We start from the raw sequence: 27,910 nt of genomic DNA, 5'->3' as shown, positions 1-27,910 counted from the left end.
TGGTGATTAATTTACAGTTCTATTCAACTGTAATTAACTTGAAAGAAAAAAGAATCCAGTTTTTCAGAAAAAAATCGAACCATGAAATGCAACTAATCCTAAAGAGAAGACTAGTAAATCACTTCATCGATAATATAATTTACTATTCAAATATTAAATGTTTTTTTTACTAAAATTTCTATCATGTCATAATTTTTATTATCGCTATTCGAAAAACCAGTCACATAGCCTAATTGCTGAAAATTGCAAATTGAGCTAGTGGCCTCCATTTTGTCTGTGACGATAATGATGATCCCTGGGCTGAACCTGCCTTTCTGCAATCCCTAATCCTTCAAATAAGATAACTCCCTTGAAAAAGACGAACAACTCATTATTATAAACATAATAATTAATTTAATATGCATTTCTAAATGAATTGTATAAAGTATATCTCAACAGTTGTTAAAATTTCAGGTAACAGAATAGCGTTGACCTGGCCCAACCATATCTTAATCATCAACGTGGTTATGCTTGCGTCCAACATGCAACGTGAAAAGATCAGTCAGTTGGGTGAATTAAGGAGATCAAAATCTATGATTATAACACGATCATTCAATCATTGATTCACTCATTGATTTATCACATGACAGATCGTCGTTCTGCGATTGGTCAACATCTATAGAAACGATATGGTGTCCAGGAACCATCGCAAGCCCCAAGACTCTTGGCTCTTCCTGGCTATCCTCTAAAAAACAAAAAAGCATGAAAGAAACACAGTGTATTTCAGTATCGGTGAAATATACAGTAGAACTTACAACTTTGGATGACTAGGGACTGGCCAGATTTTTCTGAGTTAAATAAAATTTGAATTATGACTTTAAATAGTATACTTGGTTCCAGGTTAGACAAAATATTTCATTCTAATTAAGTGAAAATCCAGCTTGAGAAATCCCGAATTAAGTGAATTACTGTAAAATTACTGTTATAGACTGTGAATCGACTAGGGCCAGTATCAGTGTTAATACCTTTTAAATATTCTTGACAAGAACCAAGTATCACATTTCGATCTCGATCTGTGCACATGAAAGCACCTACAATTTTAGATAGATCATATTTTTACAACAGGATATTCAACGGGAGATAGGTGAAGGTTTGAAATTCATGACCAGGTGTGTCATGCGTCAGTGCATCTTTCATTTTGAAGAAGGTTAGCTGACATTTCAGCCTGTCGTCGCATTGTGTTCTTTCTTTCTTACCAATTAGCACTCTGCCATCAGTCATTTTAATGCGCATTGTTTTGTTCAACCAACTTCGCAGAATTTTTCTTCCAGGTGTATCAACTGTAGCCGACATTTCAACCTTTAAGAAGAAAAATCAATTCTTTACCTGTCGGTCAACAAAGATTAAATTGAATTGAATTGGACTTGGAGGTGAAAGGCCTTTTCCGAGTGTATTTCTCATTTTCCTGGGAAAGAGCTTTGACATTAAAAATTCGTCAGATAAACTCACACGAATCGCTGTCTTTCTTCAATATATTTCTGTCGTTTATTAATGGATTGACGTTAGAATCATATAGAATAGGTAGAATAGTACCGAATAATATCAACAATTTCCAATTAAATGAATATTTTATTGATTCTCAATGGCGCATGTCGAGTGAGCACGTAATTAAAGTTGGGTTCGAATCCCTTTGGTTGGAATGATTTTTTACGTCTGAAACACATTCCTGATTGTTTTAGGAATTTTTTTCTACAATGGATTGTTAGAATACATTTTTTCTATTATCAAAAGCTGTGTAAACTAAATCGAATAAAATGTATTGATGTTTCGTGACAGTTTGAGTTGAGGGACTTCATCCACCCGCCGGTGGCTCCTCATAGTGTGCCGCGAAATTCGTCTCCATTTCGCCCAAAACCCTATTCAATCCAGATGGAAAACTTCCACAAATTAGAAAAGATTGGTGAAGGCACGTATGGGGTCGTTTACAAAGCCAAGTATAAACTAACTGGCAAGATTGTAGCGCTGAAAAAAATCAGACTCGACACGTAAGTTTTAGGCCTATGAAACGGTCGAAATTTCCTCGCTTGCCAGAGGTGGCTCATCAAGTTGTACAGTGTACGTACCCCTATTTTTGACACCCAGTCCACTCAATAAACAAACCATCCGACAAGTCAAGATCAGAAATTTAATCTTCTACACCATTAAGTGTGTCTGACAGGCTTAAAATGTGATTGATGTTTTCAGGGAATCAGAAGGGGTGCCAAGTACTGCGATACGAGAAATCTCATTGTTAAAAGAGTTAGATCATTCCAGTATTGTCAGTTAAGTATATTTCAAATTATGAAATTGACAGTTTATGTATGCATTTCTTCATATATGCATATATATTAATGCATTTACTTGCAGGCTTCTAGACGTGATTCACAATGATAAGAAATTGTATCTAGTGTTTGAGTATTTGAATCAAGATCTAAAGAAATTCATGGATAACGCTCCACCTTCAGGAATTCCTCTACCATTAATTAAGGTAAGAATGCACTTGAGGACCCGGTACACAGAGTGGCGGGTTAATCGTTCAATGAGATCAATTTTAATTGATTAAGTCCACTGAACTGGAAAACTCAAGAAATCAGAAAAACCATGGTAAACTCAAGGAATTGGAAATCTTTTTTAGCCCACTTGGGACTTTAGTCCCAGCGGGCTATTGCGTTCACTTTTCGTCCTTCGTCCGTCCGTAGACGGAATCCAGTTATTTTGGGAAGTTTTGAAGACGCTTCAAGGTAATGTCTTGATATTTGGTTTATACATGTATCTACCCTAGACACATCTTCAGCCCAAAAATTGGCCCTATCAGAATCAAGATGGGGGCGTTGAATAGTAGAATAACCTGGTATTTCCTTATTATATTGGTACCTAGGCATATTTTGTTACCATGATCAATTGCAAAGTTGTAGTTCATGACATGTTCTATGAATATGGTGAGTTACAAGGTTATTGGGTTTTGAATATGGTCATCAGGGGGCGTTGAATAGTAGATTAACTTAGTATTTCCATATTAGATTAGTAACGAGGCATTTTTTGTTATCACAATCAATTATAAAATCGTAGCTGCTGACATGTTTTATGATTGTATTGAGTTTCAAGGTCATTGGTTTTTGTATATGGTCACCAGAGGGCGTTGAATATTGAAATTGTTAGATTTTTGAGCATTTGAAACCACTTCCCAAGTGGGCATGGTGTCCCTGGACCCCTAGTTTGTTTTTGCCAAAAACGCATGAAAATGAATTAGATATCAAATAGATATCCATTTATCCGCTTATTCACTCAGGGAATTTAGTGTTAGACCTATAACATTGACAACTTTGTAAATGGGATGTAAGCCATCCTGTAATTCTAGAGTTATCGTTAACCCTGAACTGTGGAACCGAGTGTGGGCTTCATCCCGAGTATCCCTGCCGTATTTATTCAGAAGTTAAGTTATTATGATTCATCTTTTGTCAATAGAGTTATCTACATCAGTTATTACAAGGCATCGCGTACTGTCATACACACCGTGTTCTACACAGGGATCTGAAACCGCAGAATTTACTCATCGATTGCGAGGGAAGTATTAAACTGGCTGATTTCGGACTCGCTCGGGCGTTCGGTGTTCCAGTGCGATCCTATACACATGAGGTACAAATTAATACAAAAATACTTTTAAAATGTACGTACAAGATTTTTGTAGTGGAATTAACGTTATACCTTAAAGTGCAGTGTGTTTAGTATTAAGTGGTTTTTATGACCAAGCTCGGTAAGCGGTACTGGTTTGATCTGTTCATAGTTTCTAACTGCTGTATTTTAGGTAGTTACACTGTGGTATCGAGCACCGGAAATATTACTAGGCTGTCGATACTATTCAACTGCTATCGATGTTTGGAGTATTGGCTGTATATTTGCTGAAATGGTGAGTGTTAACCCTTCTCAGTGCTGACTACCTGTAATTAATACCCGAAAATGCTGGAGATAATTTGAAAATGTTTTAGAATTCCATCCTGGTTTGTTGAATGATAGGCATACCGCTTTAGCGCGCCTACACCGCGTTGTATTGTTAGTTACTAATATTTCAATATGTTTAATGGATGCTACGATCTTTCAATAGACTACAGATTAAAAAAACTTGCTAGTAATTAACATCAATAATGTATTTTGATGCGGTGTACTAACAAAGTCCATTACAGCTATTCTACACTGCACTGCGGTGTAGACATACTGAAAGCAATTAAAAATACATTTTACCTAATTTCAGGAGTAATGATCAATTGTATTTCTATTAATTGGGAGGCTTAGATATAATTTGGCTAGTAATCGTGTCTAAAATATTATTTCTGCTTAACTCATTTTCAGATTACAAAAAGACCTTTATTTTCTGGTGACTCTGAAATCGATCAACTTTTCCGCATTTTTAGAACTTTAGGCAAGTTATTACTTTAATACAGCGCACAAGTTTTCAGATAGACTCTCGAAATATGGTTGACATATTTTACTCATTCACTTAGGTACCCCTGATGAACGTTTATGGCCCGGTGTATCTAAATTACCAGATTATAAAAGCACATTTCCGAAATGGCCTCCTCAAAAAGACATCGGTCATCTAGTTCCGACTTTAGATGAAGATGGTAAAGAATTACTTATGGTGAGTATTGAATAATCCTGATAGTATAGACTGATTAGCAACTTAGTTGGCTTTCAATTTGGTTCGAAATATTCATTTTGCACAAGCTTTTAACCTCTAAATATCACAGGGTGGCCACCCACCTGGAAAACTCGGGGAATCAGAAAAATCTGAAAAAAATCTGAACATTTGATGAATTTTACCAAAAACCTGGAAAACTCAAGAGAATTCAGATATTGCTATTGACCATGTGTTTCTTTATCAGTGCATGATTCAATGAAAAATGAATGAATTGAAACATTTTAAACCTAGAAAATTCTCTGATTCGCTCAGGAATTTGTGTGTAATCACATGGAAAACTCTGGGAATTTGTGAATTGGTGGAAAGTGGCTACCCGGTATCAGTTCAATCAAAAAATTCATCTGTTGATTTGATAAATGGTTGATAACTTCAATTTTGAGATTATTTTGCATCTGTCCATTAATACAATATTTTGTTTTCGTATTTTAATAGATGATGCTCACCTATGTACCGCACAACAGGGTCTCGGCTAAGAACGCGTTAGGTCATCGTTATCTCAGCGATGTTACAGTTCAACGACCCCAAATACTTCCTTGAAATAAACTCCAACTCATGTTTGGAATTAATGCTCAAATCGATGTAAATTCCATCGGCAAAATATGCATTTAATTTAGTACAAATGTACTTAAATCTCTTCTTTGTATTTTATTACTTATTTTTTATTAATTAATATTATGATAATAAAAGTTAATTGTGTATTTTTAAATTGTTAGTTTTCTGATTTGATGTCGTACTTTAGATGGCGGCCTGGGATCGGTACTAATTGAAGGATTTATAGTTATAAAACTAATTTTATAGAAACTTTTAAAAGATGATTGCCTAAACATCAAAAAGAATTTGAAAAAAATTTAAACTGGGAGAAAATCAAATTTTGACATCGGTTTTGCCTCTTCTAATCTAACCATGGCTCGCGCGATAATAGCCTAGGAAAAAGAAACTCAAAAATCAAAGCATCCTCTGGCACGTGAGTGAATTTGAATTTGAGTACGCAACATACCGTGACGTAGAATATTCAGCGAGAACGCGGAATACCGTGATGTAGTACACACCGGTCTCCATATTCGCTCGAAGAGAATTCGATCGAAAAAGAAAAATTTTGACAGTTTTGCATCGGATGATCTCTTGTACTTCTACAGCAGCAGTTCCCAGTGCATATTCATCGGAATACAACCAATTCCAAAAAAGGTATTTTGCACATTTTCACGTTTTATGAAGTGCGCTTTGGGGTATTTTCCTCGCTAGTCTTTTGCTTAACGAATTCAAATTGCTGAGTGAGTACACACTACTTTTTACACTGTCACAGTGAGTGTGACAGGTGAGAGGTGACGGAATCTCTACTAAAAATGCTAAGAAAGCCTTTCGGACTTTCGTGCTCTGAGAAAAAGCCTTTGCTGGAGATCGTTATTTAAAGATTATTTGTTGTGTACCGAACGAAGAGGTTTTTATGATGTTGTCTTGAGACTGAGACTCAACGAGTGAGATGGCCATCCATGAAGGGGCCAGAGCCTTGGTTTAGCCGATGATAGCCTATTCAAGCCTATCTGCATTTTCTCTTAGTCTTGTCTCCGTAATGACACACGCACACAATGCCGTGCGCGCTGTGTGCATCCTTCCTCAGTAGGGATCCAAACCTTATGCCTGGGCATTACTGGACTCGGCACAAAACCCATGCAACATGGGTGCAGACAGGTACAAACAACGAGCCCAGGTTTGCCGCAAGAAAACTTGTTGCACCAATCAGATTGCCTATAATCACGGCAAATTTCACAGATAGGCCTAAACTATGTGTCTACCTGGAAAACCCAGGTCAAAATTTAAACAGGATTTAGGCCTAATGACATTAAGCTGCACACACAGGTTAGTGTGGTAGGTCTATGGTTTTAGGCCTATAGGCCTACTGTGGTGATCACAATTGGTAGAACACTATATCCGTGTTGACGCGATGAGGAGAGAATCCCACAATGATAATAAAAAGTCCGAAAATGAAACTTCGAGATAGTTATTATTCCTGAAGATGACTATTAGGATATAGTCGAAACGTTGAAATAAACTTCTATCTCAAAGTTTCATTTTCGGACTTTTTATTATCATTGTGGGATTCTCTCCTCTACTGTGGTGAGTCTCGATGGCATCACATTCGAGGTGAGGATGATAGCTTTCCTGCTTTGTGGTGCTGTTGGTATTGTCACCACACATTATCCTATATTTCCACTTTTTTAGCATCTGATGATAATTCAAGCTTAATACCGGTACCTTATAGACCTTTCGTTCAAATCTAGCTTTGTTGCAGACTCAAAAACCTGATAGCATTATCGAGACTCTCACAGTGTTTGGACTTCAGCGTCCTAGTCACTTCAGGGAGGTTATGAGGTTAGAGAAAACCTAATCTTAGTCACTTGAGGGAGGTAATGAGGTTGGAACTGCTGGTGTCTTGCAAGGAGGTAGACCTTATTGCCATAATGTTGGAGAGAAACCAGTCTTTTAATTCAGGGAGGTCATGAGGTTGGAGAGAATTTCACTAAGCTTTTGTAATTTGAGTGAAGTAGGCTTGTTATCTGTTTTTGTCAGAAATGGAGCTTTTAGTAGCTTTGAGAATGCTTTTGATGGTACTTTCGAGTGTGGGGAGTTTCAAGGCCTCCTATTCCACTGACTAGGCTTAGACCTAATTCATTTTAATTGGGAGTCAGTAGATTTTATAATTGTTTCCTCCTTACTGTGCGCGGGGAAAATTGATCCATCGAAAAAAAAGCTGTTTTCATTAGTTTTTTGCAGCTGAATTTAGAATTGTTCATCCGATTCCTGCCAGTTGGCCGCAATTAACAGAATCAGTGGTTGGTTCTGTGGCGGTGCTCAGAGAAGTGAAGAGATGGAGTACAAGTAGTTGTTATATTGATTTGTGTTTTACAGGTTTCTGTGTGCATGGTGTATGTGTGCAGTCAGTCGCGCGTTACTCAACAGTTCTGTATCTACTGAAGTAGGATGCCGGAATGATGTAGGAAGATTGAGATACTATATCTCTTTAACTCGGTGGTTCAGGTAAGGCACGCTTAACTGATACAAACATCGTGTACCATACAGTTTTACCTTTGCGTTCTTCTTCGAATGTTTTGTAAACGATTTTCGTTCTCTTATATTATTAATCTCTGTCAGAAAGCCTACAACCTAACAGTTTATAAATCATCGGTGTTTGATCGTGAACAATTTGTAAGGGAATTTTCTTCGCGTTAAATATGCCATGTTTTTAGGTAGCGAGACTACGGAATAAGATTTGTTTTTATTCGCTTCTGAATACTGGTAGGAATCGAGTTTATCGTCGGAAACTTAAGTGAATTACTGGTTCGTGATTGGTTTTTGTGAACCCATAGACCTAGTTGTTTTGCTGTCATCGATCATGCGCACCTTGTTGCCTAAATGCTATCATATTACTGGGTGGAAGCACACTTGCCAAAATCTAAGAAAAGTGCTTCTGGTACGTTGAAATTGACCCGCGCTCTTTTAGTACCATGATGATGTTACGAGTGGTTAATTTTTTTTCATTCTGAATCCAGATTTGGCGGTTCCTCGATTGACATTTTCTGTGTAGAAAAGTTTTCCTCGGAGACAAATTCGTGTTGTTCTTATCTAACCGGTCTTGTGTATTAACGAATAGGCGCGTAATCGTCTATTCAAAAGAGGCTTTCTTCGATATTTTTTCTTACTGCGTTTCTATTAATTTAAGAAAGGTTTAGGCCTAGAGAGAGAGAAGAGAGAGACAAGCGGGATAATTATCTGTTCAACTACGCCTACTCGTTGATTTCAACCCCCACATCTTCACCGCACACGTTCTCTAATCTCATGCGAACTTTCGGTCTTCATTAAATACACTCATCCAACGTCGTGGGATGAAATTCTTCTCTTTTTTTTTTCAATATCAATTTGGTGAAAGTTATTACTTTTGCGTCCAGCCGTCAGGCGTGATGTTTCTATATCATAATCATCAAAACTATGATTCATTCAGAGAAGAAAAAACAACAACGATCTACCACCGTGTATGTAGAATATTGTGGGTTTCGTTAATGGATGATAAGTTCACTCTCGGCAAGTCATTTTCTTTATTGCCGAAGCTTAGCGATTTCGTGGAAATGCGCGGTGCTGTCTGTCTATTGTTAACCGGTACGTAGTGTGGGAGAGAATTGAACATTCCCCGATTAAAGGGATTTCCGTAATAAACAAATATCGTATGCATGAAAAATTAATCAAGTGCGGGCGAATATCTTCGGGGCGATGATAATGTCGAAAACGAAATACGTTCCAGTAGCTTTATTTACTAAATTATACGAGTTAAATGTGGGTAGTTTAGCGTTTGGTGGCCTCTCAAGGGTGGTGTAATCGACGTGCGCGCGTATACACCTACACGGAAACTTGTCACAATGATGACTCATTCGTTGCGATGCTGCCAGGTAACTCGGTTGTTTTATCGTTTTGCGTGATATTTTTCGATTATAAACCTTTTCTCCTTAATTTGGTTAAACGGAGAGCATCGTCTCGCTAAAAACCCGAAGAAATCCGGTCTAGTGAAATTTCGGGTTTGATTTTCGCTCTAAGTCGTTTTATACTCGGCGAAATTTTTCGTTTAATAAACGGTCGCCATCGCCGATCGCTGTTTCCGCCGACGACGATAAAGAGGAGAATCGTCAGTTTTCTCGAAGACTATCGCATTTCCTGGAGTACGGATTTAGTTTGTTCTCGGTTACTATGGTAACTGGGGTAGTTATGCGTCTCCTACTGGCACAGTGCACTACTCATGCGACATGCATTCACACGCTGCGAGGAGAAATCTACTGAGAACAGCAGCAGCAGCGGTAGCGGCGTCCGCGACACAGTGACGAGCAGAACGTGATATAACTATCACCGACCAGCCTTGATCTAAAACGAAATCAGTGCGTTGGCTGTGAGCGGACCTGTATGAGAGAGAAAGAACAGAACGAACAGAGGCATTCAGAGCGGTGAAGGGGATAAATGATGGATACATATCATAATATATATCGATCATAGATAACAACATGTGAGTAAATCAGTAAAAGGGGCTAGGCCTATTGGATGTGATGCTGTTTTAAAGATTGCCGCGAGATCGTGGCTGTCACGTGTTGCCTCTGTATAAGACATTAGCGCTGAAGAAAATCGTTTCAATATTTAGTAAGATTTCAGTTTCATTTTTACCTTATATAGTACAGATGTTAGCGGGGCTCGAATCTATTCCAATTTCATGTTTTTCACTTCTGATCGTCTTCTAATGTAGTATTGCTATATTTCTTAGGGTTCACATGGTTTTGAACCCGATTATCGGGTCACCCGCGACTGCCAGTTATTACCAGGTAATTGGAGGCCGTGTTCTCCGCAACAGGTTTAAGAGGGGCGGCCTTCCCTTTCATTTTTACATCTACCCCTTTGAAAATCAGCAACATCTTATGAAATATCTGCAGCCCCCACCAGGATGGATGTCAATATTCTATCAATGCTGATAAATGCTTTGAAATGTATTAGGCTTAGGTGAAAAATAGATGATTACACTGAAATGAAATGTAGTTTAATTTTCTGTATTTTCTGGGGGATCGGAAGCCTTGCTACTTGAGCAGCCTCAATGTCATACTATATTACACTTAACTATGAATGCAGCCCCTTTGAAAATCCAGGATATGGAGAACGCTGATTACGTCATTACCTTTATCACCAGATCCCCTCTCTAACCCCTTTCCCCAAACCTCAATTTCTGCGTATTTCATTTTCTTGTACGTATTCTCGATTCGTGTAGGAAAATATAAACTAAGTAAATCATCGGAATATGAACTGACGTAATTGACAGAAATATAATCCATATATCTGTGTGTGTGTGTGTGTGTGTTGGCGCTGTTTTCTCATATATTCTTTATAGCGTTTATTTACTAAATAAACGTTAATACGATGTGTATATTGGTTGGATAGATGCTTGGATCAATAGTAGTTGGTTACAGGCTGTTCTCACTGTGGGAAATATGACGTCAGTATAATATCTGTTTCTCCTCTCATCTCTCTTCTTACCTCTCTCTCTCTCGCTCTCTTTCCCTTCACTCTTTTCTCTCTTTTCACGTCGGAGCCGTCTTAGAGCTAAAAACAGCCCAATCAAACCCCTGTTTCGCTCCCGGCAGGTGTGGTGGGTTTGTAAGGGACTCACTAAATCTACCAATCAAATAGATAACAGGGTCAATCCCTATTTTAAGATGAAAAAGACGGCCCTCGCTAGGTCTGTGCATTGGCATTTTATTCTACTTATCTAAGAGATGTGATACAATATAATTATACTTAATCTGTTTTAAAGATTTAGCAATTAAAACATCCGAGTATAGACAAGTAAATCTAGACGAGTATCATAGGGGCCTATGTGGTTATGATAGATCTAAGTGCTAGGCCTAATAGAAGTTGGCATAAGATCGGTCTTGAATTTAAAGACCATTTTGAAAGTAGATCATTGTTGTCGTATTTGGAGATTAATGTTTCATTTTTGAATCAAATTTTCGCTCTTCTAAACACTTAAGCATTCAGCCGCCTGTTTCCTCTCTCACACTCATCATCATCATCGGTTGCTGTAAGAGCGCACTTCAGTTTATTACCGGAGTTCATCTACGTCCGTGTACTCTCTTCTCTCTCTTAGTTGAAATCTAGGTTTTGTCGACCTTGAATTTGACCTTCGTGCATGTCAACGCAAATAACGACTGACGTCAATTGATGAATTAATACGCTACTGCTGCTGCTGCTGCTGCTGCTGCTGCTGCTGCTGCTGCTGTTGCTGGATGATGATATATCATTGGGAAATTTCATAGGATTGCATTTTTCTTGGAACCGGGCATCTTTGGATCGATGGTATCAAAAGACGTGTGCAGTATAGCCACACTGCTGCTGCTGCTGCTGCTGCTGCTGCTGCTGCTGATGCTGCTGCTACTGCTGTCAGTGATGTTAATCAAGGTTATCTCAATCCATTCCTAGGTTAATGATCTGTCTCTCCTATTGAATATCCTCAGGCCCAAATATTTTGTATTACCTAAATCAATCACAGATTAGTGCCAATAGTCCGAAAAGCCTATTTTTTTCAGTCAGTTTTTAGGCTTCCGAATCTGAAAATGATCAGAAAGATGAAGGCTTAGCTGATGGTATACGGCCGAGAAGTCTGCTGTGTTCCACTCGCTCCCAATCAGAATTATTAGTGGTGTCTACTGTCAACCTTTTTAAAGTGCTTTTTCAATCAATCCAGATGTACTGACTGGATTAGCATTTTTTCGGTTACGATGACTGCAGTTCTTTTGTTAAAACGTCTCGATGAGTCGGGTATTTATTGGTGTTCGTCTTCACCAGAACGATTCTGATTAAAAGATGGATAAAATTGATGAGACCTGATTGTCTGGCGGGTCACTTTACGGATTTAATGATCGCTGATCCATTGGATCCTTGTATTAGACACTAAGTCAGCATTCAGTGTCTAGTCTTGAAAGTACATCCTCAGGGTTCTTATGGGTTTCGGAAAGTCTTCGATAGTTTTGGAAAATGGGAATTTTTGTCCTGTAAAAGCTATGGAAATTTTGTTTTTTTTGTCTATGGCTATGGAAAATCTGAAAATGGTCTCAAAATAAAATTTTCCTTCGGTGTTTTTTGAATTTTAGGCTTTATGCTTTAATCTGGGTATGGAAAAGTTATTGAAAATGAAATCGGGAACCCGTAAGTACCGTGCATCATTACAAATGTAATTTCTGGCGGATTTTATCTCTGTTGGTGGCGCATCATGTTATGCTTTTATTCTCTCCAACAATATTTATTCCTTTCGTCGCCCTCTTTTTCACGGTTTAGCTTTGTTTTAGCCTATCAGATAGAATATACCACGCGTGCGTGTGCGTACATATATGCATTTCAACTGATTTGAAGAACCCTGAGGTTCTACAGCTCAATCGATCACCATTCTCAGTCACAGTGTATATTCATTACGATCGCTCCGAGCAAATCAATTCTCTTATTTCTTCGGTTTTTGTCGGTGATCGCATTCTACTACTACACACAATCCTGCCGACGTGTTTTTAAACTTCTTTATAGTAAACAGAGGCCAACAGCAATTTCTGTGTCATCATCAATGATTATCTATCTAGAATACGCGAACTGGTGAAGTTGGTGTCCAGAAACTGGTGAACGCGGTAGAGACGTGTACAACTGTCAGAGTTCTCAAACTCTGTCTGGAAACTGGTGAACGTGGAGACATGTACCACTCTCAGAGTTCTCAGACATTGACTGCAAACTGGTGAACGTGGAGACATGTACAACTGTCAAGAGTTCTCAAACTCTGTCTGGAAACTGGAGAACCCGGTAGAGACATGTACAACTGTCAAGAGTTCTCAAACTCTGTCTGGAAACTGGTGAACCCGGTAGAGACATGTACAACTGTCAAGAGTTCTCAAACTCTGTCTGGAAACTGGAGAACCCGGTAGAGACATGTACAACTGTCAAGAGTTCTCAAACTCTTGTCTGGAAACTGGAGAACCCGGTAGAGACATGTACAACTGTCAAGAGTTCTCAAACTCTGTCTGGAAACTGGTGAACGTGATAGAGACATGTACCACTCTCAGAGTTCTCAGACATTGTCTGCAAACTGGTACAAGCAGGCGGAAGAGATTAAGTCAGACTTACTGCTATAAGAAGCAGTAAATCTAATGTATTTTTGCTATTAAAGATTGACAGAAGAAAACAATTCTTTTGAAAATGATTTTAGGATGAAAATTAATTATGTGAAAAAGATGTTCACGAGCTTATTTATAAATGTGGATTATATTTTGTGAAGCTGTTCTTTTTTGGTAGGTGGAAGGTTTTTTTGTAAAATTGACAAATTGTATATTTTCAGCTTGAAGTAACTACTCAAGCGCCACGATGTCGGCTGCACAGCAGGGTGACCCGCCGTTAGAACGACGATCCAGTCGCGGTCGTTTACTGTCAAAACAAAGCGAAGTCGAAGAAACCGAAGACGAAGATCACAGTCCGAGTTCGGAAACATCGGACGCGACGGTTATCGCCGGTACGTGTCATGAACTAACCAGTAATCAGACACAATCACTAACTCTACAATCGATTTGAAGATTTTATTTCTACCGATCTATAAACTGTACAGCAGAGTAGTCACTATCCAGAAAATAGGGATATTTTCTTTTCTTTAAGATAGTCAGGGAATTTTGTAAAAAAAAAAAAAACTAAAAATCAAAGATGTTTGTCGAGATAGCTAGATCGCGCATAAAATCAAACAGTTTTCCTTCTATGTCTTGTATTTGACTTGTAGAAAACAACGTGCAGGTCCGGGAATAGTCAGGGAAAAAGCATATAAAGTGGCCACCCTGCTGAAGCGATGATGAAATTAAATCGAATTAACGATTTAGAACTTTTTTTGTAAAAACCCAGACCCTGGACCCTTTTTATTACTAATCTCATTGGTGATACGCCCGACTTAAAATCTCTGTTACAGAATAAGGCCTTTTAATAGACTCGGAAAGAGACGTCATTGATATCGATATTTTATTGAATGCGGAAGGAGAGAGAGGGAGAGAGGGAGAGTTTTAGTCGCTAGTTATTGATGGTACGGTTTGACGTAGCTGACAACATTTCCTCGAGCTAAATACATTAATATTATAGATCTATTTGCGCGTGTTTATACCACAACGACGGGCGGTATCATCCTTCAGTAACCAGCACGACGGTTTCCTCGAAAAGTACATTCCTAGAATCGCGCCAAATCCATCGGCAAAAATATATCCCCCTCTCCTCCACTCTAATGATTCTACAAGGAAAAAATATCGAACGAACGGATTCTTGAATCCGCCTCTGCAAAAATCTAATCGTTTGAGGAGTATCTTCCTAGAATCAGACCGGATTACAGCGTTCTACACAACAGGTTTTAGAGGGGCGGCCACCCCTTTCATTTTTACCCCTCTGAAGATCAGCCACACTGATATATACAAGAATATCCACTGCCCCTACCGGAGTGGATGTCATCAATAGTCTATAAATCCTGATTTAATTGCTTTGAAATAGATTGAGCCAATATGAAAAATAGAAAGATTATAAAAAAGATTACACCAAAATTAAGGTGAATTTCTTGGGGATCAATAATTTTTTTGGGGGTATGGAAAGCCTCTGTACTTCAGCAGAGACTATGTCGTGCACTTAACCAGCCCCTTTAAAATGCCAGCGTACAGAGAACACTGGATTACGAACCCGTGAAACTCCTAGGCAGTTCTTTTCAATTAAGGAATAAGAAACAGTTTAGTCGCTTTAGAATGTTGTCATCAATCGACTGTTTGTGGATTCCTGAAATCACTGCAGTCTCAGTGAGTTATTACATGCTGTATACATTATTTAATAGGCATCGATAATACACGGTTATTGTTATCTGTAGATATGCTGTTTACTGATATTAGTAATTCTCGGCGATTTGTTGTCAGTAAAATTCCGCTCTCTTTCCTCTCATCTCGCTTCAGATATATATCCGCATTATTGTAATGACAGAAATATTTCACTCGAGAGAAAGAGAGACGAGAGGTGAATTTTTTCCACCGATCAGACACATCCTTCATACTCTCTCTCTTACTGAGATATATATCTCCAGATACCGTCCTGGCCACCTGTTTACTCACGTTAATAACAAATATATTTATTCGTTCTCGGGCTTTGGTGAGACCCTTATTCTCGTATCACCAGTCTGTATGTATGTGTCTTTCCGTTACTTATTAGCTTTCGTTAATAGCGGGTCAATCTTGATGAAACCTGGGTACAATGTTAGTACAGAGGTCTAGTTGCGCAGTGCACAAAGAATGGGCCCTATAGGAAAGACGCTAAAAACCCTGTTTTTCCAGTGATATGACCTCGAAGATAATCTCATAAATGATGAACAGGGTCGAAATTGTTGTGTTGGCAAAATCTAGCCATTGGTCCTAGATACAACATATCCAAAATGCAATGGGAACTGACGCATAGTACCTTCAGAGTTTGAGCCTGAGTCCGAGAACCATTGTCGCCTGTGGCTTGATGTGTACAACTATCATATACCAGTCCTGTATCAACTATGGCAAAGGATTTAGTTACAGTGCCGTCCAAATGGGGAGGATTTTGTAACTCGAAAAATTTTGCTTTTTTTAATGCTCGGCGTGAATGAGCATCGGAAAAGAAATGTTTACTATTCATGTTATGAATGAAGATGTCGATAAAACAAATCTTAGAGCCACCCGCTGCAAAAATATATATCATATACATAGCCCAGCTAGAATTAAAAAGATTTATTTATACCAGAAACATCTATCTATGATTTACTGTGGCAATGATTATTTGAGAGTTTTGAATGAAGTGATTATTTAAGCACAAGGCACACGACGCAGGTAGGAGACGGAAACATGTTTTCCTGCATTGTGTGCGTTTATAAGAATTTAGTAACATGGTTCCATGTTTCTCTGTTTCCCTGCATCGTGTGCGTTAAGTTTTAAGTAGAAGTATATAGATTCATCTATCCAGGTGCTGAGGTTATTCATAAATTTTAATCATTTGTTTAAAAGACTCTGCTGAACATTAATTTTTGTTGTTGTATTTAAAGCCGGAACCGATACTCCAACATTACAAACTCCGGGAGGCTCCGGATCGTCGGGAGATAATTCTCCGGACGATCGGAAAGCGGATGAATCGGCAGCAGCTGGAGTGGAACAGACTGAATCGGACACGGTCGAGCGAACGGAGGATGATTCTCAGAATAACTCATCAGTAAGTGCATCAGTACAGTCTCCGGTCCTGATGTCAGATTCATATATAGAGCTTCTGATGTTATCATGTTATAGAGAATTTTTCATCGAAAAGCCGAGATGCGAATGGTCTTACATCTTACATTCGCTGCTGCTGTATTTCTTCCCAAATGCTACAAGTTATCTCTTGGTCGGTAATAGATTTAGTACTATAGTTGAAACTATTTCCAGTCTTGATGATCATTATACCCACGATATCAATTCAAATGACTGTTATTGTTTTGGGTGGAATCCTTTCATCCATCTTCAACCAGAGTTTATTTAAAAAGAGTTTATTTTCAAATAAACTTCCACCCATAAAGATGGGTGGGGAGACATGTGAAAAAATCAATAACAGTGGTTTAGATTGATATCATGGGTTTCTCTCAATGATACGTAGTCAGCCATTGTTCGAAGTCGACCAATGAGCATTTAGAATGAAGCAGAGTTAGGTTTGCACTGCCATAATTACCAGAGTGCAACAAAACAGTGAATATGAAGCATTAGCTACGAGATAACTCTTTAGTGGCAATGATTGCAGAACCGGAACTACGAGATATCTCGCAGTCAGCAGTGAATGTGTTTATTTCTTAGCTTAGTGCGAGCTCAGGTATTGGATCAAAATAATGAATTGTGAGCCATCAACATCAGCAGCCGGCCTTAAGATTTAAGACCATTTTGGGCGACCGGGCCACTGATGATTGTCTGTAGAGTAACGACACGCTGATATAGATCAATTCTAAGATGTTTGGTTGAACGTGTGTATCACCTCTAGCGGCTTCACTATCATTGACTCAATCGTAGAAATCGGCATCGAAATCGTTCGTTATATTTTGTAGCCAACAAATTCAAAGGTGAAGGTATTAGTTCGTAGCCACGCTTTACGTGACGATACATCCCCACCCCCTGAGGACCCTTCATCATCTCCCAGCACCGCAACATCGACTATACAACCGTCAACTACAAATACACTCGCTCCTCAGGTATGTATGCGTGTGTGTATATATGAACCTCCCACTCCCCTTCGGATCCCTTGACCTCTACCACCCCCGCGTCCCTCGTTTCGCACTTCTAACCCTAATACCATGCATCTGTCGGCACTACAGACCTGCCTGCTATTTCACATAGACATTCACTCACTAAATGATATCTTATTTACTATTCGGAAAAACAATTGGAATTTTTCAGATATTTTTTACGCTTCTACTTGTTTTAACTCCACACATTTAAACTAACAAGTAAAATTTATCCTATTTGTCATAACAACTACACTGGCAAATTCCCAGTTGGCAGATCAGTATCCAGACAGATCAGACTGTTCTTGCTGTCAGCTGTGCTTTCAATGTTTTCATAGCACGGTTCTAAAATCTATTTTTTGATTATTGCGTTTTTCATACGTATTCTGGTTTATTTTTCAGCCTGTTGTGACTCGTGGAACTCTGGAGAAGGAGAATTCTCAAGGATCGGATATTTCTTCTGGTGCCTCTCGATCTCCATGTTTATCTCGAGGTAAAACAGTATGAAAACGATAAAGTTCTTTGCATCGTGGGTTTTTACTGTATAATCGTATCAACACAGACACAGTGTTTCATCAAGATTATACACTAAAAACTCTCTAGACTTTGGTTCCGGGCAAAACTGTCCCTGTGGAAAGGTATTCATTATCATAGAGACGTTTCATCTTTTGGCATGGCGCCTGTTTCATCTTTTGGCATGGTGCCTGTTTCTGGTCATTCGAGTCATTAATTTTCCATTAGTTCACCGAATTAGTACAATAAACACCAAACAACCATTCGATAGGATTACCCCATAAAAACATATTGAATAATAACTTACGGCTGTCCGGACAAACTGGCACTTGGCGTAAAAAGGTAAAACGTTCATTTAGTACCAGAAAAAGTGTTCACTCTAGATGAGCTAGGTTCTACTACTTGAAAATGAACTAGAAAATTTTGGCTCCAAGGTAAAAGTATTCATTATGGGAGGTCTCGCTGTATTTTACAATTCGTGATATGTTTACGTTCATGTCTGAACGGTATCCCACTCTCTTTTCTGATGTCTGTGATTGTTGTTATTATAGATTCCAGTTTAGACACACCGTATACCGACTCAACCGGCATCGACCTCGAGGAATTCATAAAAATGACGCTCAATAAAAATGTCAAAGATCGTATGATGCTGTTGAAACTCGAGCAAGATCTAACCGTATTCATTAAAGATCAAAAGTAAGTTGTCGGCGTGTGAACAATATTATATGTACCGATACGTCGCTCAAACTACAGGATCCAGTTCGACAGTTGTGAGTTAGAATTAAAATCTGTTCCTTTCCAATGTGAGTTAACTCAAAACATCTAATCTTAACTCAGAACTGTGGAACTGGATCGACGATATCTATGTCGCTATGTCAGTTAATGTACTGCCTCCAATTTTTATGGACGAGATGGGTTTAGCGAGTGATAGATATTCGATTATTTTACAGGAAAGACTTGCATAAATTTCTGCCGATGACCTCGTATCATCGTATGTTAGTGCATCGCGTGGCTGCGTTCTTCGGATTGGAACATAACGTCGATCCAACTGGTAAAGCTGTAATCGTGAATAAAACAGCCACTACTCGCATGTAAGTCTTCACACATTTACTGCCATACCTGAAGTTGTTTATGGCCCCTTTATACCAAATTATACCGGGGGTCAGTTGTCCAAATGTTGGTAACTTAACTGGTGTACAAATATACCATCGTAACAACGCGATTTCAATTGTCTCTTTCGAGTTAAGCGTTTTTGAGAAAACAGAAAATTTCTTGTGAATAGCTAATGTCACCAAAAACTGCCAATTTATTGCATTACCAGGTGTGCTTTAAAATGCATTGACCAAATACTTATTAACACACATATATATGTGGTGGGCAGCTGTCATGTAGATGGTAAGCCGTACATGGTGGAGTAGTGTGGGCTTGAGTGGGTAGAGCGCTACCATAATTTATTTTCGATAGCAATGTTTCGTTGTTTTGCAGCCCGGATTTTAAATTTCGAGATCACATTCGAGACGAAGGGTCGCAGGAAGATCAGCCTAAACTTGAAATACTAAAACGCGGTAGCTACGGGTCCAGTTTTGAAGAGGGTAAAGATGTACGTGTCGAAATAGCAGTTTAAGCCTTGAAGAATTATGCTATTATTACTTGAAAAAGTTGTGGATCTATTGAACTCCTTGGTGGTATTTTGGTCGTAATATCAATTTTCAGGGTAACCACTTACCTGGAAAGAGGGAAAGTTGGGCAATTTTCTTTTCTTTAAAAAAAACAGGGTAAATGGTCATTTTTATTAAAAAAAAAAAATAGAAAAAAACTTATGGTTTTCACATAGTTGACTGTTATTTGATTGGATTCTTAGCAGATCAAGTCACGGAAAAGTTGGGGAAATCAAAAGGGACCACCCTGACCATTGTGTTTTGTGTATATTTTAATTAAAGGGCCGAGGTCAGGATCGTGGAATCGATGGTAAACGTCAGAAATCATTTGAAGAGAGAGTCGAAGAATATGAACAGGTTCGAGCGAGAATATTCAATAATCAATCTGAGGTAACAATACTTTAAAAAGAAATAGGGAACCGGCACCGCTGCTGTGGCAATCGAGGATCCACCAGGTGTCGCTAGTAGTTAATCAGTCTTCGGCATTCGATTTCTTCTACATTTCAGTTAAAACTGATTGAACTTTTTCTTAGATTATCAATTATTAATGAAAACTAAAGCTAAAAATGAATTTATCGTGTATAGTCCCTATGTCCTGTGATAATGTATGGATTTGGGAGTCTAAAAATTCACTTCAAAGTTCAATGAAAATGAACTAATTTTGACAACATAAGACTCGTCGCGCCACCTGGTGGGACATAGTCAGGGATATGAGGTCTAAATAGGGTAATAATGAGTTCGAAATTTTCTTCGTCTGTCAAGATTAACATCAACAGCCAACAGCTGGTGTTGCGGGTTCCCGATTGAAGTTAAACCGCTTTTGATATTTGAATGTTAACCGCTACACGAATGTATCGTATTTTTCTCGTCAATTCAGTCGATGTCATCTCAGGAAGGAATGACAGAATCTCCGGTCAGGTAAGATATTTCGATATTTTTTTAGAAACGTAAAACTACGATATTTTAACGATGATATACGCGGAGAAAGTTCGTTGCGGTATATGCAAATGGTTTCTATGGTAACATATATGCCTGTCATATAACATAAAGTACGATGACGAGATATGGAACGAAATGCCAGTCTTATTATATTGAGATCCCGAGTTATTAAGGAAATAGATTGTGTTGCCACAGCCAAACCTGGTTGAGAGTTCTTTAAATAAGCATCAAAGAACTGATATGTTCAATACGAGCCATTTGATAGTGTTTATCTAGCGGAACTCATAAAGCCACTGTAGAAATACAACCGAGACAAATATTCATCCTTGAAATATAGTATAATTGGTTCTCTGGCTTCCGTGAGACCGTTATTCTTATTTCTGTCTGATACGTGTCTGTCTATGTGTCTGTCTTTCAGCTACTTAGCTTCGTTAACTCAGCGGGTCGATCTTGTTGAAACTTGGTTACAATTTGATATAAACCGAAACTTATCACTTTAAGGGAGTTTTTGATCGGTCTCCAATTCCGGAATTCTCTTCTGTGGCGTTCCTTTCGACCAAAATAAGCGCCACCTATTCCTGTAGAGCATCATCCGTAGACCTGATATAAGTGGCCAGTGGAGAGTTTGTAATCCGGAATTGCACGTGCAATCAAAACTTGCCTAAGAGTTAATCCATTTACTTATCTCCCTATTTCCTCGAAATTTGGTCACCCTTTGAGACAAGGCGGTCATTTATCTTAATTTGGTGCAATTCTATGTAAAGCGCTTTTTACGTTATATTCCTCTCATTGCGTTGTTGTGTATTATTGTTGTGTGAGCGGTTACTTCATCGTTTCTATTCGTCAGCAGTCGTCCGAGCACGAGACAGTCGAGCGCTCGCAGCAGTAAGGAAGATTTACACTGGGCTAACGAGGGACGCCCGTGGAGCAGTACCGATTCCAGCGGATACAGCACCGATAATTCGAGTCGCGTTGTCGTGACGAAGGCGAGCAGTTTCGGCGGCGTTACGGTACTCAGTCGTAACGACAGTAAATCCAGCGGACGACTCTCGAAAACAGGTCGGGAAACGGGTTCTTTATTATTACATATATCACCGACAGTTTATATACTCTTAAGAGGGTGGCCACTGACCTGGAAAACCTTTAAAAAAATCAGGGAATTTGACAAATTTTACCAAAAACCTTGGAAAACTCGGAGAATTTGGATATTGTTATTGACAGCGTATTTCTTTATCAGTATGTGATTCAATGAAAAATGAAATTGTTTCGTTTTAAACCTAGGAATTTCTCTGATTCACCCTTTTTTTGTGTAATCACATGGAAAATTCAGGGGATTTGTAAATGGGCGGAAAGTGGCCACCCTGTCGAACTGAAAACAGATCTGCCTGCCGTACAACAACACCGGACTATTTGAGTGAAGTCTAAAAGAAAAACCCAAATCAACTTAGTGACGTTGATAGAGGATTTTTACATTTTTACTCAAATGCTTTGATCCATTTTAAAAACAGCCTTATTTCTCCAGAGCAGTTATAATCTCTTAGCTTTATTTGAAATTATTGAAAATATTGAAAGTACAACTGCTCACTTGATGTAGTCCTCAAATTGCTGGTCTGGTGGATCTGGTGGTTGTTGAAAATGTTTAACTTAACTCAAGTAGTTATAACAATAGTTGACGATATATTTGTGCATTAAATATGAAATAATTAAAGCACCAAAAAAACTAATAATCACTTAATTATGATCAACAACATTTAACTAGTATTTGGTACAGAAATGATTAGTTAGAAGAATTCTAATTGATTAATTATTTCTGACAGATTCTCTCAGTAGCGGAGTGTCGAGCACGTTAACCAGTCCTATGACTAGACCACCACCTATACCCAGTAGTCCACCACTGGAGGGCGCTGATACACCACCTCAGCCACCTCTTACCGCTACTACGGGAACGCAGGCTCATGGTGGTACGTAATATATAATGAATGTTCATTATTGCGACCACAGTTTAATCACTTGATATTTAAAGGCTTTAAAACGTTCGCTGTCAGCTTGATAATACGGTGCCGCCCCCTATTGCCAACACGAATATACTTGTAATAGGCACTAGAACTGTAACATGGTCAGGCTTTGCTCATAATTGACCAATGAGCATTCAGAACGAGTTTGTTCACATTACCAGCCAATCAAGAACTGTGTTATTCCCGTGTACCAGAGTGCAAATATGTAACTGTAAATACGGAGAATCAACTACGAATATATTTTTAGTTGCGCTGGTGACAGACCCGAAAGTACCAGTATATTTGAAGCCGGCAGTGAACGTGTTAACCAAAAATTCATTGTAATAGAAATTATAGCATGTAATAACTTGCACATATTGGCACAAAAACTATTCATCAGATGAATGATTTCTGAATATTAAGTGTATTGATGATTTATTTGTTTTAGGTGATGTATTATGTTCGAAATGTAGCGAAGTAGGCGGGATCGGAGGCGGAGTTACGGGTAATAGATTGAGTCAATCAATGCCGGGTTTAGATGAGAATGCAACGTATTATTGGATCGCGTCGTCGTTGGATTCGATCCCTCCCGGCAGTGTTCTCATCAACCCCACGACGATGCAACCTCATCTAAATCCAGACGGATCTATCTATCGTTACTATCCTCCTCACTATCATCATCATCATCAGCATCAACAACAGATGGCATTGCAGCAGCAACAGCAGCAGCAGCCAGTCGCATATCAACAGCAGCCGCAGCAGCAACAATCGCATCATATATGTAACATACAACAACCAGTTTTACCACAACAGCAGTATTCTGTAGTAAGTAAAGATCTCAGGGAATTCTACCAAGTATACACTTCCAATATGAATTGTTATTTCAAAGGTTATTTGTCTGACAGTTTCCTAGGTAACATCACATATTTAAGATTATTTATCACAGCAAATCGTTTGTATTTCTTAGGAAACAATTAGTGGTCCACCAACTGAATTAACTCATCAGTTTTCATCGTTAAGTATAGACAGCGGAACGGATATAATCAATACTGGTCAGATGCCACCTGCTCACCCGTTCCCTAATTCTCCACCTCAACAAACGGTGGCGCCACTGCAGCAACAACAACAATTCATACAACCACAGCAACCGGTAATTACAATGTAATTTCAATGATTATGTGAAATATTAATTGATGATAATGACATTGATTTCAAATACATGTATTTGAAATTACTTCAAATTGCTATGATTTTTACAACTTTGAATTTGAACAATGTTACGTCTATTCTTCAGATGAGTTGCTTTCCACCTAGTCCGATGGGGGTCGCGCCGCCTATTGGCCAGCCGCATCAACAGCACATTCAACCGCAGATGTCGTACATGTATACAACTTCGATGCCATATGTGCAGCCACAACCAGGAGCGGGAGGAGCGACATCGCCTCAACAATCACCCCAACAGACACCGGCGGGAGCAGCAGCGGCGGCGGCTGCTGTTGCAGCAGGGTTTTATCATCACCAACACCAAAGTTATCATCAATCTACTACACCGCCGTGTTCTACAGATTCTAGCGCCGGTTATTACACGGCGTACCATCAACAACAACAGATCGAATCGTTTACATATCCTCCGAATCCTCAATGTACATATCCACCGGCAGTCGGTCCACCACCGCCCCAACAACAACCGGTTTATTACACGGTACCGGCGACTAGTGGCGGTATCAACGTGTCGGGTTCGTCGTATCCAACTCCTCCTAGTGGCGCCGGGACATATCGTGCAAAAACTCCTCCGAGCCTCCCTCAGGCGGCGTCGGCGGCGTCGAATCAGACTATTATATTCGGTAACACGGCCGCGACCGTCAGTAATATACCACAGGGTTTATCTAGCGTTTCGTCGAATCTAGTTAGTTCTCCCACGCAATACATACAACAACAACAACAACAGCAGCAGCAGCAGCAGCAGCAGCAGCAGCAGTATCAACAACAGTCAAAACAGCAATCAGTCATCGCATTTCAACCTACAATGCCGCAGTGCTTTCCGGTCGTGCGTCAGAATATGCAACAATTGAGTATGCAACCGATGACCGTTCCTGTCTCACAGACGACTCCGCCCCCGACAGCGCCACCTGGTGGTCAGTATCTCGGTCATATGAATCCGTTGAAGATATACACAGTGAATCAACAACGCGCAATCAAATCGGACATTCTTCCCGGCGGCGCGATCGACCATAAAGAACAACAACCGGTCACCTCGGTGACGCCGCCTATATTACAGAAAACGTCGTCTCCGCATCTGGCTCCGTCTGGCGGCGTTATATTTCGACCTGCAGCGCCACCTATGAATCCATTAGAATTTCGTTTGCTAGGACAACCGTTGCAGCAATTCCAGTCGGCACCAGGCATGACAGCAGCTCTGCCTTTAACTCTACCTAGACAGAGGTAACTATTTATTGTTTCTTGCCTAGTTTCGGTCTGAAAATGTGAACTTATAACTTAGTGTGTCTAGCAGCTATTTGAACAGACGAAGCATTTGGAGCTATAGTTGATCAAGATTGAAACCAAGTTTTGAGGTTGCGACTGTGCAACTAGACTTAGTCGACTCATGTTTTCTGAATATTATTTCTATTTATAGGATGCCGACACCGGCGACATTACAGCCCGTTATACGACAGCCTAAAACTAGTAACAGACGTAGTTTAACTCGTATGAGTAGTAAAGATAGTCCATCACCTCAAGAGCTGCAATCTCCGCCAGAGAATCTCGCAGGTAACATCCAAAAGGGAATGTCCAAAAAGGCAATTTTAGGGTCACTACCGAACTGAAATGCACCAATTATTTGACTAAGTAGAAAAGGAAACTCAAAGAATTTGATGGTTTTGTCCAAGTCTCACAAGTCTCCCTGGACTGCCCCTGTAATGGAATAGAGCTGACAATTTTTATGGTCTCCTTTTCTTTATGCAACCGGTTTTCATTTCAATGATTTCATTGATTTTATTTCAGCGATGAGTTGTTGTTTAGAAGTTTACGATCTTCCAGTACAAATGAAATGTCCCGAGTTAGATTCGTATCTCGAAGATCTACAGTTTCAAGGAGCTAAACTGCACTATTTACCGGACATCAGCGGAAAAAACAGCGCGAATTTACTGGCGTCGGAATGTACAATCATCGCTCAGTTTAATACGTTAGCGGACGCTCATAATACACTCGCTAAACACACGTCGGTTAAATACAGACTACGACCGTGTACGCGTATCTACGTCCTTCCGTCGAGCTGAGTTCCACAAACCGTAACTTCATATGAGATAGCGTTCGTTCATACCGAAAACTGACTATTACTCATGTTGTTTATAGTTATTTAAGAAGATGATATATATATATATATATATAATTGAATAAATGATGATTAATAATAATAATGATAATAATAACTTGTAATATTGTAGTGTAGTAATTTATATCTGCGATGAGTAATGAAAGCTTTAGGCCGATTACTGGGTATGCTTGAAGTATTTTGTTGTATGTTTGATAAGCGTAGTAGTTCAATCTGGCCACTTCTGAACAGTCACAAACATGTTATTATATACATAGGTAATTCTCCTCACCCCGGCTTACTTACCTCATGATTGGAATTGATCCGGGACAATTCGATAAGTCCAGACCGGGGCCAGCTGTTCGCCTCAGGTCGTCATGAATTTATATTCTGTGTGAATGCTTTAACCCACGATGGTGGCCATCATCGGGCGAAATATTTTATAAATATTTGCCTCTGGTCCGGGCTACCCCTGGATAGGGGACATGCTTCCCTGTTTGTGAATATATTGCGCTGATGATAGTTTTTAGGTAGACTGATCATTGGATAAATGCATACAGTGGAATACTCTTATTTACTGCACTGCATATTTTATATATGTGTGTGTGTTATAAGTCAGAAAAACAGTTGAATATTGTGCAAAATCTGTCAAAAATCTGAACGAGAAAATAATTTGTTATTACTATAAACTGATTTCATCGTAAAATTTGTTGAATATTTGACTACGATTATTGCTGGTATACTGTAACATGATCATATGAATTTGTTGTAGGATTAGTGATTTTTTTTTTTAAACTGTAAGCTGTTCTATCTGACTGAATCGATTTGTTTGGACGTCTTTGAAGAATTATTTTTATGAGTTCGTTGTTTTTCTGAAGCGACTGATGCCACAAAGAACGTTGAATCGCGGGGGGGGGGGGGGGGGGTAAAAAATTTTTCCGTTTTCACGAGTATCAGATCAAACAAAAGATCGAACTTTGATCTGTATGTTTTGATGTTCTTGGGAGTATTTTCATCAAAAGGACTTAACGGCCAGATTGTTTAATCTAAAAAAAAAATCTGCTTTCTTAGAAGAACAAAAATTGCTTTACAAAGATGAAATTTTAGAGAAATCACTAATACGTTTATATATGATATATTAAGAAGTCTTTTTAGTAAATTTGCTACATATATACAAAATGTCCTTCTGTCTGTTGTCCATCGTACGCTTTTTATGAGAATATTATCATCAGTGATCACCACAGCCCAGCAGAAAACTATCTGCATTAATCAAAAAAATATTTTATACTTAAACTTTCCCTCGTACTTAGTCAGATGTTATGTCCAGGGGAAACGATATTCTTGAATTTATGCCGTGCGTGTGTGTGTATGTAGTTCTTAACATTTTTTGATTATTTACGTATAGACAAAAACGAAAAAAATGGTTCTTTATATATAATGCGAAGTTTATTTCTCAAATTATTGTGATATGATGATGTTTGTTTGTTCATTTGTTCAGATGTGAATTTTAGGTCGCCGTTCTCTGCGAATATCGACGACGCGAAGAGTACCAGTATAGCAACGCCCCCTAGTGTGTATATACATCTATACATATACATATACGGTCAAGTTTGTACGCGCGTGTATTGAATTTTGTACGTAAATAAGTGAAATATGCTCATTTTGTTACAAACTGTATACAGCAGGAATCTTGTGTCGGCTCAGCCCTACTCTGCGCTGCGAGCTGAATACGATTGGTTTTTCTTTCTTTTGTATATCTTTGTTGAACTACAATTGGAATTGTCTAAAACAGTTGAATCTAATTAACGAAGCTTGCAAAGGTGATTATTCTGCTGTTCTGTAGATATGTGTCATTTGCAATGGGCTTGAAACTCGTAGGTTTACAGTCTAAAGACTTTCGGTCTCCACTATGGATGAGCAGTAGGTTTTACAAAAAAACAGAAAAATCTGAGTTTACAA

At 38.9% G+C, this 27,910-nt stretch overlaps 3 protein-coding genes across 5 annotated transcripts; 2 read left to right on the top strand and 1 right to left on the bottom strand.

Annotated features, from left to right (window-relative positions):
- Window positions 1–403: 403 nt before the first annotated feature.
- Window positions 404–1,621, bottom strand: LOC141906929 (N-alpha-acetyltransferase 38, NatC auxiliary subunit-like). The gene is made up of 4 exons (XM_074796426.1): window positions 1,489–1,621; window positions 1,236–1,338; window positions 1,005–1,070; window positions 404–724 (listed from the first exon to the last, which is right to left on the bottom strand). Exons 2-4 carry the CDS (start codon window positions 1,330–1,332, stop codon window positions 588–590), a joined length of 300 nt encoding a protein of 99 aa, XP_074652527.1. The 5' UTR covers window positions 1,333–1,338; window positions 1,489–1,621; the 3' UTR covers window positions 404–587.
- A 210-nt stretch (window positions 1,622–1,831) lies between these two features.
- LOC141906741 (cyclin-dependent kinase 2-like) lies at window positions 1,832–5,420 on the top strand. Its single transcript, XM_074796052.1, has 8 exons — window positions 1,832–2,024; window positions 2,224–2,302; window positions 2,387–2,506; window positions 3,484–3,654; window positions 3,824–3,925; window positions 4,366–4,435; window positions 4,518–4,654; window positions 5,147–5,420. Exons 1-8 carry the CDS (start codon window positions 1,909–1,911, stop codon window positions 5,249–5,251), a joined length of 900 nt encoding a protein of 299 aa, XP_074652153.1. The 5' UTR covers window positions 1,832–1,908; the 3' UTR covers window positions 5,252–5,420.
- A 422-nt stretch (window positions 5,421–5,842) lies between these two features.
- Window positions 5,843–26,855, top strand: LOC141906745 (uncharacterized). 3 transcript variants are annotated; one of them, XM_074796059.1, is made up of 18 exons: window positions 5,843–5,899; window positions 7,622–7,750; window positions 13,608–13,778; window positions 16,338–16,501; window positions 17,358–17,501; window positions 17,937–18,027; window positions 18,599–18,743; window positions 18,998–19,138; window positions 19,533–19,647; window positions 19,988–20,095; window positions 20,583–20,623; window positions 21,495–21,703; window positions 22,462–22,605; window positions 23,087–23,463; window positions 23,606–23,788; window positions 23,933–25,080; window positions 25,274–25,407; window positions 25,642–26,855. In XM_074796059.1, the coding sequence occupies exons 3-18, from the start codon at window positions 13,634–13,636 to the stop codon at window positions 25,914–25,916; spliced, it is 3,564 nt and encodes a 1,187-aa protein (XP_074652160.1). In that variant the 5' UTR covers window positions 5,843–5,899; window positions 7,622–7,750; window positions 13,608–13,633; the 3' UTR covers window positions 25,917–26,855. The 3 variants fall into 3 exon arrangements, with proteins under 3 accessions (XP_074652160.1, XP_074652159.1, XP_074652161.1); XM_074796058.1 differs by having other exon boundaries at window positions 21,492–21,703; XM_074796060.1 differs by lacking the exon at window positions 22,462–22,605 and having other exon boundaries at window positions 21,492–21,703.
- Window positions 26,856–27,910: the final 1,055 nt, after the last annotated feature.

This window comes from Tubulanus polymorphus, chromosome 6 (genome assembly GCF_964204645.1).
Source record: "Tubulanus polymorphus chromosome 6, tnTubPoly1.2, whole genome shotgun sequence".
In the NCBI taxonomy this organism is placed as follows: domain Eukaryota; kingdom Metazoa; phylum Nemertea; class Palaeonemertea; order Tubulaniformes; family Tubulanidae; genus Tubulanus; species Tubulanus polymorphus.
Note: the sequence above shows the minus strand (reverse complement) of the source record. Positions and strands in the feature narration are given on the sequence as shown.

Bases quoted from the DNA above. Each gene is read 5' to 3' on its own strand.
- LOC141906929 (XM_074796426.1), bottom strand. From the start codon at position 1,332: ATGTCGGCTACAGTTGATACACCTGGAAGAAAAATTCTGCGAAGTTGG. The intron at 1,071-1,235 runs GTAAGAAAGAAA...CTAAAATTGTAG, and splicing joins TGATGGCAGAGTGCTAATTG to GTGCTTTCATGTGCACAGAT. The intron at 725-1,004 runs GTATTAACACTG...TTTGTTTTTTAG, and splicing joins TTGTCAAGAATATTTAAAAG to AGGATAGCCAGGAAGAGCCA.
- LOC141906741 (XM_074796052.1), top strand. From the start codon at position 1,909: ATGGAAAACTTCCACAAATTAGAAAAGATTGGTGAAGGCACGTATGGG. The intron at 2,025-2,223 runs GTAAGTTTTAGG...TGATGTTTTCAG, and splicing joins AAAAAAATCAGACTCGACAC to GGAATCAGAAGGGGTGCCAA. The intron at 4,655-5,146 runs GTGAGTATTGAA...GTATTTTAATAG, and splicing joins ATGGTAAAGAATTACTTATG to ATGATGCTCACCTATGTACC.
- LOC141906745 (XM_074796058.1), top strand. From the start codon at position 13,634: ATGTCGGCTGCACAGCAGGGTGACCCGCCGTTAGAACGACGATCCAGT. The intron at 17,502-17,936 runs GTATGTATGCGT...TTTATTTTTCAG, and splicing joins CAAATACACTCGCTCCTCAG to CCTGTTGTGACTCGTGGAAC. The intron at 23,789-23,932 runs GTAATTACAATG...TCTATTCTTCAG, and splicing joins TCATACAACCACAGCAACCG to ATGAGTTGCTTTCCACCTAG.